Source organism: Neoarius graeffei, chromosome 4 (genome assembly GCF_027579695.1).
Source record: "Neoarius graeffei isolate fNeoGra1 chromosome 4, fNeoGra1.pri, whole genome shotgun sequence".
NCBI lineage: Eukaryota > Metazoa > Chordata > Actinopteri > Siluriformes > Ariidae > Neoarius > Neoarius graeffei.
Genome location: NC_083572.1, coordinates 68,918,330 through 68,934,353, shown reverse-complemented (window position 1 = coordinate 68,934,353; position 16,024 = coordinate 68,918,330). Strand labels below are relative to the sequence as shown.

The 16,024-nt window shown below is 42.8% G+C and overlaps 1 protein-coding gene across 3 annotated transcripts in view; it reads left to right on the top strand.

Moving 5' to 3' along the window:
• Positions 1 to 16,024, top strand: part of rad18 (RAD18 E3 ubiquitin protein ligase) — a 206,667-nt gene that overhangs the window by 116,003 nt on the left and 74,640 nt on the right. For all 3 annotated transcript variants that reach the window (XM_060919547.1, XM_060919545.1, XM_060919546.1), the window contains one exon: positions 780 to 918. In XM_060919547.1, the coding sequence (XP_060775530.1) occupies positions 780 to 918 (139 nt within the window). The remainder of the gene's footprint in view (positions 1 to 779; positions 919 to 16,024) is intronic.

The window sequence follows — 16,024 nt, the reverse complement described above, 5'->3', positions numbered from 1 at the left end:
GATTGTCCATCTCGCGTCTGTTACAAATTAATTACAATCTAGCTCTATACCATGTTAATCTTATTGAAAGAATGTGCATGTTTATTCTACTACACATGTTTATTCATTATATTTGCTAAAACATCACCTTCCTAGGTTTCAAAAAGTAATTCTACATTGTTAAAATTGAGAATATATATGTCCACAACACTTCTGTTACGTTCTGACTTTGGCATATAAATATGTTTTTATTACATCTCAGAAAATTAAAGTTGTCTTTTAACATATCATTCATTAAAGATTACATGTTTTGTGACCTGATGGTAAAAAAAACGAAATGGTTTTAGGTGAATTTTTAAAAATAAGTTCATGTCCCCATTTCAGTACCCATAAGCGTGGAATCACACACACGTGTGTGTGTGTGTATATATATATATATATATATATATATATATATATATATATATATATACACACACACCCACCCTCTGGATTTGCCAAAGAAAACGGTGGTTAGAGGGAATTGGTTTTCTAGTTTTGACGTAATGTTACAAGAAGTGTTTTGTGGTGGGTTTTTTTTTGTTACTAAGTAACAAATATAGGGAACCAGTGTATATGCATAGATATGTGAGGTAACCAAAAATGGAGAACATGTCTCCTTCAGAAACAGAGTAGGTCTCAGAGAACAATCTTTTAGTGACCGAGACATGCTCTTAATTTTTGTATAACTATTTGATCAGTTACGTGTTATGCTGTGCGTTATGTATTTTTAATTGCCTGACCTTTGCTTTGCCTTTCAGCTGATGACACAGCAGCCCAAAACACAACCCAGCCCCCAGTTTCTTTGACGTTGGAAATTGGCAGCAATGAGAGGACTTCTGTTATAGAGCTTGGGTCAAGATCACCAAGCCCCACTCTCAGTGAAGCGTCTGTCAGCAGGTAAATTCACGTTTTCGAGTTTGCTTTGTGGCACAGAGTGTAGCTGAGATCACAGAAGTGCAGTATAAGTAAATCCCTGCAGTGGGGCTCAGGTTCTGCAGTACTGCAAGAAAACGTGTGGAAACTGCTGAATTCCTATCTGAATAAGCAGTCTTGGCCCTTTGCCATGTTTTGTGTCTGTCTTTGAGGTGCAGGGGCTAAAGTATTTGAATTAAATGAAATGCTGTATATGCTTCCTAGAGAGATGCGTGATGGTAAAGCAGCAGGCTGTAAAGTTTGTGGAGTCATTTCTGAAGGTTTTCCAAAATAAGATTATTTTAAAGTTGAAAAGCAGGATGATCTGAACTGTCTCTTAATTCACTTTTAAGGCTAAAAAGTCTTCTAAAGCAGGCTTTACTTCATATAATTGTTCCCTATCGAAGGAGCTCATGGGTGAGATCAGCACATCTCTATCCTTGCCTGTTACAGTAGCAGCTCTGTGTTTTTTGTTTGATTGTTGTCTTGGTCTTTGGCCAGCAGAATCCAACTTATTGATCGTTTTCATCGCTCTTCCTGGTGTGAAACCTGTAAAGGAAAATTACACCCTGATCTAGTTGCATATCACTATTTCAAATTATAATCTTCAGTGGTGTAATAGTGTGAATACTGTCACAATCGGAGACAGACAGATGGGGGGAAGCTGTAAAGACTTTATTCAGCAACACTGCAGGATTGGATTACATCTGTCCCGGAATCATGACGGCTTGGCCAGACCAGTTGAGTGGATTGCAACAGCACAACTTGAAGCTTTGTTTGAAGAATGTCTCTGTACTCCTGAAAAATGTCCTGATAACACGATGACGCACAGGCTTTAATGACTACAGACTAACAATGCTGCCATCGCCTGTTATGCATGTATGTATGTATGGTTTGTTTTAATCCATAGTTTAATGAGAATTAGGGTTATGACATCAGTTCACGTCTTTTATGAATAAGCGTATACATTTCGCACACTTGGACTTTTATTGCGGGGCGGCACGGTGGTGTAGTGGTTAGCGCTGTCACCTCACAGCAAGAAGGTCCGGGTTTGAGCCCCGTGGCCGGCGAGGGCCTTTCTGTGTGGAGTTTGCATGTTCTCCCCGTGTCCGCGTGGGTTTCCTCCGGGTGCTCCGGTTTCCCCCACAGTCCAAAGACATGCAGGTTAGGTTAACTGGTGACTCTAAATTGACCGTAGGTGTGAATGTGAGTGTGAATGGTTGTCTGTGTCTATGTGTCAGCTCTGTGATGACCTGGCGACTTGTCCAGGGTGTACCCCGCCTTTCGCCCGTAGTCAGCTGGGATAGGCTCCAGCTTGCCTGCGACCCTGTAGAACAGGATAAAGCGGCTAGAGATGATGAGATGAGATGAGACTTTTATTGCATACTTAAAAATAAATAAATAAAATGATTATGCCATCATAATTTCACCATGTCCGTCCGTCTGTCTGGAACACTCGTATACTTTTTTGACAGTTAAAACTGACCCATGTGTACCGAATTTTTAGGTCTACCTGGATATGACCTAGCAGGAGTTCGAATGGTGGCGAGGTTGACCTATATTTGACCTACTTTTTACTGGGTCAAAGGTTGGGAAATATGAACACTCGTAACTTTTTGGGTGTTAAAATTGATGCTCAGCCACCAAATGTGGTACATAGGTTTGCCTTAGCAAGACCTTACTCGGGTTCGAACAGTGGCTTATATTTGACCTACTTTTAACTAGGCCTAGGGGACGGAAATATGAACTCGCATAACTTTTTGGGTGTCAAGATCAATGCTCAGCCACCAAATGTGGTATGTAGATTTGCCTTAGCAAGACCTTACTCGAGTTTGAACGGCGGCGAGATTAACCTACATTTGACCTACTTTTAACTGGGTCAGAAGTCAGGAAATACGAACTCGCATAACTTTTTGGGTGTTAAGATCAATGCTCAGCCTTCAAATGGAGTTTGTAGGTTTGCCTAAGGAACTTTTGGAGTGTTATTATCCATCCACACCCACCAAAGATGATTCAAGATTCATGCAACTTTAAACTGGGTCACTGATTTGAAAATATGAACTTGCATAACTTTTTAGTGACTCAAACTGGATGTGACCTACAGACATTCAGGAAATTTTCCAAAAGCAACAATTACATTCTCTATCAAACTGCTCAGCCGGGGGCATCTGTGCTCCTTTGGATGCACATCTGGTTTTATTCCTCTCTTCTTTGCAGAAGGTTGAGGCTCATTGCCAGAAAATCTCATGGGCATAACCCTCTACAGATCCCCAGGGTCATGTTGATAGGTTTTCTAGAGGTCATTTCATACATTCTCGGTTAGATTGAGGTCTGAGTTAATCTCGCTTTGTTGAAAGCTTGTATTGGTTGACCTAGAGGTGTGCTTTGGGTCATTATAGCCTCGGTCACAACCGGCCGTACGTGCTCCTACGGCTGGTCTACGTGCAAAGAAACGCACGGAGGGCGCGCGCGTGACGTGCTGATTTTCAAGCCGTAGACTGGCCGCAGAGGTTCTTTGTCATGTCAAACAAACTCTACAGGCGCTTACGTTATTTTCAGGTTGCAAGACAAACTTACGGCCAACGTGCGTCTTTCTCCACGAACAAAAAAACTCGCAGCGATTTGGGAAACGCCAAAAATCGCACGGCCAAAAAATCGTACGTCCGGTTGTGACCGAGGCTTATATTGGAAGATGAAGTTCTTCAGCTTTCTAATGGACGAGCCAGAATCTCTTGATATTTGAAGCTAGTCATTATCCCTTCTACTGTATTTTGGCGAGAGCACCTGTCACAGCTGAAGAGAAGCGATTCCCGAACGCATGATGTTGCCGCCACCACCATGCTTCACTGACCTTTGGATGCTGTGTGTCGTCTTTGCACCAAACACATCATGGAATTCAGGCCAAAACATCTCATCAGACCATAAAACATTTCGCTGCATGATTTAAGGTGATTTGTATTTGTTGCGATTGTACCGTATTTTTGCTGTACTTTGATGGGCTGGGATAGCTTTGTTCACTTTTGTTGATTGAGTGTTTTGGTTAAGGTGTTATGAGCCCACCATGTTTTCTTGCTGCCTCTGTGCAGACGACACTGAGAAAGGGTTTCTGAGTCTTTGTTTGAACAGGGAATGAGCAGCACAGATACTCGCACCGAGTCATTTGTAGAACTTCTCAAGCTCTGCTCTTAAGTATGTGGCACATGGAGAAAATGCAGACTGCAGAGCCTTGATTAAAAACAGGATTCCTGCTGGCACTCGTCATGCTCGTCAGTGACGAACATGCTCCATCAGTGACGAAGAAAAAATTACTAGCAGTCGTCGCAGTGACGAATGTATTTGTTGTTTTTTGTCATAAGTCATTTTCTTTTCCCCAGAAATCACTCCAAATCCCTCTGTTTGCCAAAATCCAACCCCACTGAAGAGAGGGCAGGAAGCCAGAGTGTAAACAGTGAGCACGTGCTTGTGACCAATAAAAATCGACTACACGTAATGACCAAAGGAGCGCCAAGCTTTTGACCAATCGCAATGCGTCTTAATCGGTCTGGTGTGGTGATGTAATCCTCTCCGCATGAACCAGACAGTGACGCAGTCAAAGCTGATGAAGTTTATTTGGGCAGGCTTCTTCAAGCACCGAAGATGATTTATGGGCTGAAACAGCCACGGCGGGGGGCACACTCAGAGCCCCTGCCGTCCCCGAGCACGTCAGGTGGTGTCAGTAATACAGGGGTCGGTAAAAAAACACCCAAGTGAAAGTGCTGTCAGCCGACAAGCGACTGAAGGGAGCTACGTTTTGGGTGGTATGGTGTATTGATTCCCTGTGGCCAACGCTGTGACGTTGTTAGACCCCATCACTTGGGCTATAGCCTTTCGGTATTTTCGCCCTCAAAAAAAGTAAGCGATTAATAGAAAACAACTGACTTGGATGTCATCTGAGAATTTGAATGTTGTAATATAATAATGTAGCTTAGAATGTGCGTCTTTGTGCTCCTAAAGGAGAGAGATGTGCGTGAGATGATTTATATTTTTATTAAACTGATGATAAATGTAGCCCCGTGGCCGGCGAGGGCCTTTCTGTGCGGAGTTTGCATGTTCTCCCCGTGTCCGCGTGGGTTTCCTCCGGGTGCTCCGGTTTCCCCCACAGTCCAAAGACATGCAGGTTAGGTTAACTGGTGACTCTAAATTGACCGTAGGTGTGAGTGTGAATGGTTGTCTGTGTCTATGTGTCAGCCCTGTGATGACCTGGCAACTTGTCCAGGGTGTACCCCGCCTTTCGCCCGTAGTCAGCTGGGATAGGCTCCAGCTTGCCTGCGACCCTGTAGAACAGGATAAAGCGGCTACAGATAATGAGATGAGATGATGATGATAAATGTTACTAGTGATGTTTGATAGTCAATTGACACATGCTTCAGTTTCCTGAGACATTATGGGTGTTGATGATGACTTAATGAGACAGAAACTGAAGTGCAGTACATGCATGTAAAAAGAAGCAGTGCAAAACTCAGTAATAAAGATGTCATGATCTTTGAATGTGTGTGGGTGATAATATTACTTTTGATACTAATGATACTTTTTTTTTGTTTCCATTTCCGGTTGAGAGTACGTCGTGCGCGTTCTGGCTGCCGCTTCTCACTGGAGCTTTTTTTTTTTTTTCTATTTTTTTTTCTGTGTTGTGTAGTTTGATGTTTGTTTGAGTGTTTTCTCCACCGGTTGTGGTGTAGCTCCGGACCTAGTTTTGGGCGTCGGTTCCCTCCAGGCCTTGGTTCGCCGTGGGCGATGCCTGCACTCCCAGCTGTGGACTGCAGTGAGCTCGTTGCTCATTTTACATCATGGTTGTCCAGCGCTCTGCGCTTTAACGCTTAGCGTGATGTTCCGAGCGATGTTGCTTGGTGGTGTCATGGCGGCTGTGCAGGCGATTTGGGGGACACCAGCGTTCTGCGTGGCGGAGCTTCTCTGCTTGCTTTGTGGATCCATGGCATGATGTTCTGAGCGATGTTGCTGACGGCGTCGCGGCGGCGGTGCTGGAGATGTGGGACTTGTTTTCGTGCGCCTTTTGGTGGGACTGTGGCTGCTACACCACGGGAATTACATCCTGACCCTACTTGGTGGACTTTTTTTATTTATTTTTTTCTTATTATATTTTGTATTTATTTTTTTTCCTTTGTCTACTATTGTAAAGCGTCCTTGGGTTTCTTGAAAGGCATTATATAAATTTAACATTATTATTATTATTTTTGTAAAGTTAGACATAACCTCCCCAACCTATCGATGCCAATCTCCTTTAAAAAATCCACGCCCCAGGAGAACTTGACTCGGCCCCTGGTCTTTTCAACAGCTAGAATAGAAACGTCTCTGGGGGAACGTACCGTATGATGAAAAACGTAATGTCGTTCTGTGTTCAGCTTGTAAATTGACGGGAAATTCAGATTCCTTCACTGTTGGTTGTTTTGAAGTTGTTCTCGATTCTGTTCAATTGTAAATGAAGTTTTCTGTTTGACGTAAAGGCTAAAGAGAGTCCTAACAACTCTTTTGAATAACTCCACGCTAAAATAACCTTCAGTAAGCTCAAACTAAAGAGGTTTATTTTAGCTTGATGGTGCACAGGCTGCCCAAAATCAAGTCTCTCTTATTAGAGGTTGGAGTGGAGCTTAAATTTTATATGGAATGGAGAGACCTGTATCTGGACAAACATTTCAATTGTGCCAGTTTGGTTGGTATAAACCTGTATTAAGTCCACTTTGATAAGGTGGTAACTAAGAAATAATGCAGACTAAGAAAAAGTGAAGAATACTTCTTTGACTTTATTTTTTCAAGGAAGAAAGTGGAGAATATTTTTCAGAGCCCAGGGGGAACCCTGTAAAAACCTGTATGGAGTGGTGTGGGGTTGAGACGCATCTGCAGATTACTTGGCTAAACCACAGTTGCTAGTAGTGGACTTCAGACCGAATTGGACCCACTTCTGTTGATGTACAGTGGTGCTTGAAAGTTTGTGAACCCTTTAAAATTCTCCACGTTTCTGGATAAATATAATAATAATTTACATTTATATAGAGGTTTTCGACCCACGTGACCAAGTCATGAGGCTGCCATTTTGGACGGCACGGCTCGAATCAGTTTGAATGCGAGGAAGGCGACAAACGAAAAACATAAAAGAAAAAGGAGCGAGATGCAGAAAACACCTTCACTATCCAGCAACGTAGGGCATTTACAGGGCGAGCAGAGGGAGAGGTATTTGCAAAAATTGAGGTTAGCAGGCTTAGAGAACGACGTTTACCTGCTTCCACCAGGATTGTTCACTGACGTACGGAAGTACACGAAGCCCTCGTCTTTACCTGACTTCGGCCCACGTGATCTGTATACCTATGTCGTTAAAAATCCATCGCCATACACAGATATTGATCTGAAAGCGTATAAGAGTTTGGATGCCTACAAATATTTTGTCAGGCTGGGTAACATGCCTACATCAGTGGGTCGTCCCTGGAGCCGGTGGTCGCCATCTTATTACAGCTAAGGTTTGTTCACATTTTCATTTGCTTTCGGTCCTCGGGATAAACAAAATGTTATTAAATGTCATTGAAATAACTTCTTAGTCTGTTGAGACATGGCCCGTTATAAATTTGCTGTTACCAGGCAATGACCAAGAACTGTATTATTAGGGTCGGTGTCTGTGTTGTAGCAGTGCACTAGCAGCTAGCTGTTAGCACTAGCTAATGTCAACAACATAGTAGCTAGTATGTTACTGTAACAATGTTTACGTTCAGTCATTTGGATGACTGTTAAAACCTTTCAGTCTCAAGTTTTTCCTTTACTGGATTTACTAGTTTACGGAGCTAGCGTGCTAGCTCGGGCAGGCTGGGAGCGAGCGTGCTAGCTCCCAGCCTTCCCGAGCGCGCTAGTTCCCAGCCTGCCTGAGCGCGCTAGTTCCCAGCCTGCCCGAGTGCACTAGCTCAGTAAACTAGTAAATACAGTAAAGGAAAAACTTGAGACTGAAAGGTTTTAACAGTCATCCAAATGACTGAACGTAAACATTGTTACAGTAACATACCAGCTACTATGTTGTTGACATTAGCTAGCTTGGCCTTCAAAATGGCGGACACCGGGGCGTCACGTGACCCTGTGACGTCACGTCGAAATCCTCTATAGCGCCTTTCTCACATCCAAGGCCGCTTTACAATTCGGGAAGGAAGGGAAGAAGAAGAAAATCCACCAAAAGAGGGTCAGGATGTCACTCCAATGGCATAGCTACCACAGTCCCACCAAAAGGCGCAAGAAGATAAATCCCCCAGCCACTGTGACACCGCCGGGTAACATCGCTCAGAACACCGTGCCATGGATCCACAAAGCGAGCACAGAAACGCCAGCGCACAGAGCGCTGGAACAACCCCGATGTTAAAAGAGCAACAAGCTCACTGCAGTCCATAGCGAGGAGTACAGGCATCACCCACAGAGAACCGACACCCAAAACTGGGTCGTGGCGACCGATGGACAAAACATTCAAACAAAAAAACAAATATCAAACTATACAGGGTTTTTTCTAGAAAAATTTAGTATGAGGGCGCTCACCATGGCGAGGGAGCGAAGGGGGGGGGGGTGCCGGTTGTCCCCCCGCCGTGCGAAGCCTTTGAAAAATTGAGGCTACAATGGGACATTCTGAGGCTATCTGAGAGGGAAATTGTAACAAATTGTCTGTCAGCATTGAAAAAGAAAAGTCCTCTTCTTCTGCCCCGGACAGTCTTTGGCTTTCTTCCGTTTCGTGCCGCGGGATGACATCTTTAAATGCCCAAGTGTCAACAAAAACAACTCGCGAACTACTAATGTCAAAAGCTCCCGCGCCAGTGGGTGAAAGGTCATTCAGTCTCGAGAAATCTCGCTCTACGAGTCAGCTGACCTTGTATGTAACCCATGTCAAATCTCGCGAGAGCAGCCGTGACAAGTAAACAACTAAACAACATGGCGCCTCGGTCTGGAAAACGCCAATTCGGATAGTTTTTGCACCATCTGGCGGTGTATCTACTATGATTGGAATATTTTTGGAGTAATTATAACGTATTTGATGGTCAGACACATTGTCACGTGGTGTTGCTGGGATGTTTTCACGGAGAAAAGATCGTTTTGAGAAAGATTGCATGTTGTGCAGTAGCATATAAGTGCATGGCCTAAGTGTGACTTGGGGTTCAATCGGCATTTCGGTAAGGGGGCGCACGCCGAGAGTAAGAGGGCGTAGCGCCCCTGTTCCCCGGTTTAGACGAAAGCCTGTTATACAAACACACACAAAAATAAAGAAAGAAAGAAAAATAAAAAGCTCTGGTGAGAAGCGGCAGCCAAAATGCACACCGCGTACTCTCAACCAGGAGTCAAAAACATGAACTGAAACCTCAAGTTTTCACACAAGTCCTAAAAGTAGATGAAGAGAACCCAATTAAATAAATGACATGCAAATATTATATTTGGTCATTTATTTATTCAGGAAAATGATCCAATATTACCCATCTGTGAGTGGCAAAAGTATGTGAACCTTTGCTTTCAGACCTTCTTGGACAACAATAACTGCAACTAAAAGTTAGTGGTAACCGTTGATCAGTCCTGCACATCAGCTTGGAGGAATTTAAACCTATTTAGCTCTGTACAGAACCGCTTCAACTCTGGGATGTTGGTAGGTTTCCTGACCTGAACTGCTCGCACAACAGTTTTATTGGATTAAGGTCAGAACTTTGTCTTGGCCGTTCCAAAACATAAATTTTATTTTTCTTTAACCGTTCTTTGGTAGAATGACTTGTGTGCTTGGGGTCGTTGTCTTACTGCATGTCCCACTTCATCTTGAGATTCAGTTCAGGGATGGATGTCCTGACAGTTCCCTTGAGAATTTGCTAGTATAATTCAGGATTCATTGTTCCAATAATGGCAACTTGTCCAGGCCCAAACCGCGATACTACCACCTCCGTGTTTCACAGATGGGATAAGGTTCTTAGGCTGGAATGCAGTGTTTTTCTTTCTCCAAACATAAAACTTCTTGTTTAAACCAAAATGTTCCATTTTGGTATCATCCATCCACAAAACATTTCCAATAGCTTTCTGACTTAACTGGCTAGTGATCAGAAGGTTGTGTGTTCAAGCCTTAGCACCACCGTTGGGCCCTTGAGCAAGACACTATATAAAGTCCTTGCAAAAACATCCAAGACAACTAAGAAAGTGGGCAGATGAGCATCATATCCTTTACGTTCTGCTATAGGGTGCAGAGATGAGAATTTTCCGCGGATCCGCGGAATTCCGAGTTTTTCCCGCTGAAAATGTCATTTTTGTGAAACATGTAAATCCGTTGAGAAAAGTTGGGGGTAGGGGTCGGCGCGAGGCTTGTGGTGGCACAAGCAGGCAGGACCGACCGCCCGCCAGCATCTTTCGCAGGGATGAGAATTTTCCGCCAATTGGCGGATTTCCGACTTTTTCAGACCAAAATGATCGTTTTTGAGATCGATGTAAATCCGCTGAGAAATTTTCGGGGTGTGTGTGTGTGTGTGTGTGTGTGTGTGTGTGTGTGTGTGTGTGTATGGTTAACAATCTGTGGTCACCTTATAACGCAGATATCCCGAGTCTCCCGGAAGTTCCGGGAGTCTCCCGCATATTGATAGCGGCTCCCTGATGCCCGCAAATTGGAGAATATCTTCTGGAATCTAGAGCAAGCGAGCAAGAGCGTGCACGCGAAACATTAATGCCTGCATCGCGCATCTTAGAATGTGCGCATATGACGGAGCGCGCGAGAGAGACTGCGAGTGTGCCTGTTCATGTAGTGCATGCTAGACAAAGAGCATCCTGATTGGGTTACTCAGCAAAATAAGCCAATCAGCTTTCAGTGTGGGTGGGCTTTTATCCCTTTTCTTGAGGACCGACGTTTTCAGTTCAGTCAGTGCGGCCTACAGGATCGGCATGGCAGAGAGAGAGCGCGCGCCCCAAAAAAAGAAAATACAAAACCCACTTCTGCTCAGATTACACAAAAGAATCTCCCTGTCTAATAAGGGTAAAAAATAATGAGAGTTTCGCGCGATGTACTGTTTGCAGCAGTGGTTTCAGCATTGCCCATGGTGGCTTAAATGATTGTAAAGGACATGTTGAAGTGAGTAGTGTCATTTCATGTGCATTATATTTAGGTCTACAACAGGCTGGCATGAAAAGACCAAACTTATTGAAGATTTCCGTAAAGTAACAATGTACAGTGGTGCTTGAAAGTTTGTGAACCCTTTAGAATTTTCTATATTTCTGCATAAATATTATCTAAAACATCATCAGATTTTCACCCAAGTCCTAAAAGTAGATAAAGAGAACCCAGTTAAACAAATGAGACAAAAATATTATACTTGGTCATTTATTTATTGAGGAAAATGATCCAATATTACACATCTGTGAGTGGCAAAAGGATGTGAACCTTTGCTTTCAGTATCTGGTGTGACCCCCTTGTGCAGCAATAACTGCAAATAAACATTTCCGGTAACTGTTGATCAGTCCTGCACACCGGCTTGGAGGAATTTTAGCCCATTCCTCCGTACAGAACAGCTTCAACTCTGGGATGTTGGTGGGTTTCCTCACATGAACTGCTCGCTTCAGGTCCTTCCACAACATTTCGATGGATTAAGGTCAGGACTTTGACTTGGCCATTCCAAAACATTAACTTTATTCTTCTTTAACCATTCTTTGGTAGAACGACTTGTGTGCTTAGGGTCGTTGTCTTGCTGCATGACCCACCTTCTCTTGAGATTCAGTTCATGGACAGATGTCCTGACATTTTCCTTTAGAAGTTGCTGGTATAATTCAGAATTCATTGTTCCATCAATGATGGCAAGCTGTCCTGGCCCATATGTAGCAAAACGGGCCCAAACCATGATACTATCACCACCATGTTTCACAGATGGGATAAGGTTTTTATGCTGGAATGCAGTGTTTTCCCTTCTCCAAACATAACGCTTCTCATTTAAACCAAAAAGTTCTATTTTAGTCTCATCTGTCCACAAAACATTTTTCCAATACACTTCTGGCTTGTCCACGTGATCTTTAGCAAACTGCAGACAAGCAGCAATGTTCTTTTTGGAGAGCAGTGGCTTTCTCCTTGCAACCCTGCCATGCACACCATTGTTGTTCAGTGTTCTCCTGATGGTGGACTCATGAACATTAATATTAGCCAATGTGAGAGAGGCCTTCAGTTGCTTAGAAGTTACCCTGGGGTCCTTTGTGACCTTGCCGACTGTTACACACTTTGCTCTTGGAGTGATTGTTGTTGGTCGACCACTCCTGGGGAGGGTAACAATGGTCTTTAATTTCCTTCATTTGTACACAGTCTGTCTGACTGTGGATTGGTGGAGTCCAAACTCTTTAGAGATGGTTTTGTAACCTTTTCCAGCCTGATGAGCATCAACAACGCTTTTTCTGAGGTCCTCAGAAATCTCCTTTGTTCGTGCCATGATACACTTCCACAAACATGCGTTGTGAAGATCAGACTTTGATAGATCCCTGTTCTTTCAATAAAACAGGGTGCCCACTCACACCTGATTGTCATCCCGTTGATTGAAAACACCTGACTCTAATTTCACCTTCAAATTAACTGCTAATCCTAGAGGTTCACATACTTTTGCCACTCACAGATCTATAATATTGGATAATTTTCCTCAATAAATAAATGACCAAGTATAATATTTTTATCTCATTTGTTTAACTGGGTTCTCTTTATCTACTTTTAGGACTTGTGTGAAAATCTGATGATGTTTTAGGTCATATTTATGCAGAAATATAGAAAATTCTAAAGGGTTCACAAACTTTCAAGCACCACTGTATGAATATACATCATATATATCACATATATATCAAATACACATCATATACAAGTGTGTATCTTTTATAAATGGGGTTAGCTTATCTAATGTAGCATGTTGGGGAGAGTCATAGTATCATATCTATATTTCTGATAAAATTTTAGGTATGATACCGTGTATAACTCTCCTACTTATTGCTCATTTCATAGGGGGGGGGATTGCTGGCATGTGCCGCGCGGGAGCGTCTGCCCAAATTTTTTAGGCCGAGATGAACTTTGATTTAAAAAAAATTTCCAATATGTAATGCATGGATTAAAGTTTTCCGTCGTGTGACGGATTTCCGTCAACTGAACTCTCCCAAGGCCAAATGTGAGGTCGGTGCTGATCCGAGGAGAATTAAAATGCCGGGTGGTTGGGTAGAGATTGGGTTAGAACACTGATGTGTTGCAACACCATCAACTATCAGCAGGGTTTATTTCACTTTTTTGTTTCTGAGCCATGCTTTGTGTCGTTCATTTCCTATGTTTGATCATGTTTAAACGTTCGCTGTCTACGGTGCGGCATTAAAAAAACATGCGCTGTCAAAATTGGCAAAATCCATTCCCATGTGCTTGGCGTGCTTGTGTCTGACCATTTCTGTTTTGTATTAAATTAAATCTTGCCAAAATGACTCAGTTCAAACTTGGACATATAGAAATAGAGCATGTTAAAATAAAGCCCGGAAAGCCCGCTCCTCTGCTTCAGCCAGACTTGAAGACCCGACGGTGCAATGCTTGCAGACTGTCAGAAGTAATTAGACCTAAATTTATAGCTAACAAATCAGCAGACGCCCCAACAATTATTATTTTCGTTAGGCCAGTGTGTAAGGTATGTTAGAGCCGTGCCTTATAGCCTACGTTATATCACAATTTAAAGGACGTTTGAGGAGCTGGAGGCTGCGAGCGCAATGATGCTCCGACATGCGCTAAACTTTATTCCCTGAAAATCCTACACCAGCGTTCAATGCCCCAAACAGTCAAAATGTCTAGAAGACTACAGTTAAATAATAATCATAGCCTACTCAGTTAAATTACGTCAAAACATCTGTTTCTGGCCTATGAAATGATGGAGGAAAATGAGAACGAACGCAAAGTAGATAGCAGCCAACTTCACGCGATCTTTTAGGGAACTTAACACTCGTGTTGGCCACAATATTTCTCTTAATAAAATCTTGACTTGTTTTTGAAGTCGTATTCAACACAAAGTAAGGTCAAATTATAATTTTAATGTAAGCGAAGATCCAAACTTTTTTCTATATTGACGTCGAGCACAGAGGAGCATGTCATTCTGCTTTCGGTTTCGGCAGCATGGATGCGCTTTACATGAAAGAAGGCACTGATGTGTCTGCCATCGATAAAGGTGTAAAAAACAAGTGGAGGTGGGCTTGGCTGTACGAAATAGGTGAAAACGGAAAGCCATTTAGTTCATGGTGCAAAAACTAAACATTCCAGGTGCTTGCATTTGTGTGGTTTGCCACAAAAAATAATATACGGAAGCAATAGAAAGAAAGTGCAATAAATTGAATATATTAATCCATTAATTAATTGATAATAAAGTTATCAGTTCTAAGTTAATCATTCTCAGAATTTCATCGAAATCCACCCATAACCCCCCCACCCCCCGTAAATTTTCAGTCAAATAATTTTTTTTTTTTTTTTGCTTTAATCCATGGTAATGCCAATTGTACATGCCTATTCTTTAATTCAAAATCACCATCTTGATCTTCAGATTGACCATATGGTATCTGTATTACATTCCACAACATCCTGTCCAGATAAAACCTAGTTAGTGCACACAGCAGTTGAAAGGGAAGTGATGAGTGATGTTGAATGTTGCCTGCTTAATACGCAAGAGCTCCTGCTACCATGATAACATCAGAAGAAAGCTTAAGAGAATTATATGATGGAACTTTTTTCTGGTTTGCACTTCATTGTAAAGGATTAGAGGATTCAAAGACATGAATAGCAAAAATGCAGAAATATAATACTGTGGAGCTCGTTTATATTAAAAGGTGCATTGATTTTTTTTTTTTTTTAAATCATCAAATGTGAATTGATTAAAAACAAGTCTCTTGTCCCATATTAATCATTTTCACCTGGTTGTCCACCAAGAAGGGGAATTTATTTCCAAATAAATTGCAACTTTTTGCTGATAGAATTAATGGTTTTGGGGTAAAAAAAAAAAAAAAAAATAGCCAAAAATCATTAGCTCCCGCCCCCGGGGCTCTGCCCCTGGGCCCCGCTGGGTGCTTGTGGCCCCCAAACCTCTGGCTTTTTTCAGACTTTTTAAATATTTTTCATTCTCATCCCTGCTTTCGGCAACGCTCATCACAAAATTAGTTGCAGCTATGATAATGGAAATTGTCATTGCTTTCTTCAATATTTATGCTAACGACAACTCACGACGATTTCTGGCAACGTTTTGGCGCTAGTTTCATCTCACTTCTACAATTCCTGGAGAAACAAGCTATACGTACATGGTTTTGATCACTTCTTAAGTTCTAGTTATTTTGGTTAGTTTTCAAAGTTACTTCGCCAATATGGCGAAAGTTTTGGACCGCAAAAATGAGGATCGTGCCAGGGAAATCGATAAATCGAACGGGATAAAGAACTGTTTCCGATGGGCATGGCTCGATAGTAGCGTTACCGTGCAGATAGGGACACAAACTGTGACGACATGCCTGACGGAACATATCCGAAAAGTGGACGTGCCAGGAAAGGTTCTGTGTATTCTGTGCTCAGATATGATCAGTTATGGAAACAGAGGAGCTAGAAACATCCAGGAGCACATCAAAACAAAAAAGCACAAAGGTACGTTTTACTTAAATTGTCAAAGATAGAGTCAGGAGGAATCTAATGGCCCTTTTCCACTACCCTTTTTCAGCTCGCTTCAGCTCACTTCAGCCCGACACGGCTCGCGTTTCGACTACCAAAGAACAGCACGACTCAGCTCGCTTCAGCCCTGCTTAGCCCCTAAAACTTGCACGGTTTTGGAGTGGGGCTGAAGCGAGCCAAAGCGAGCCGAGTGAGGCTGGGGGCGTGAGCAGACACTCCCCTGTGCACTGATTGGTGAGGAGGCGTGTCCTCACATGCCCACACACGCCCCGCAAGCACGCTGGGATCTGTAAACACCGCAAACCCAGAAGAAGAAGAATTACGAATTACAAGAATTTCTGAAGCCTTATGCGCCTCGCCTCATCTATACGCTCTTGCCAGTATCTGTTGGCGTTGTCGGTGACAACAAGCCACAGCACCAAGACC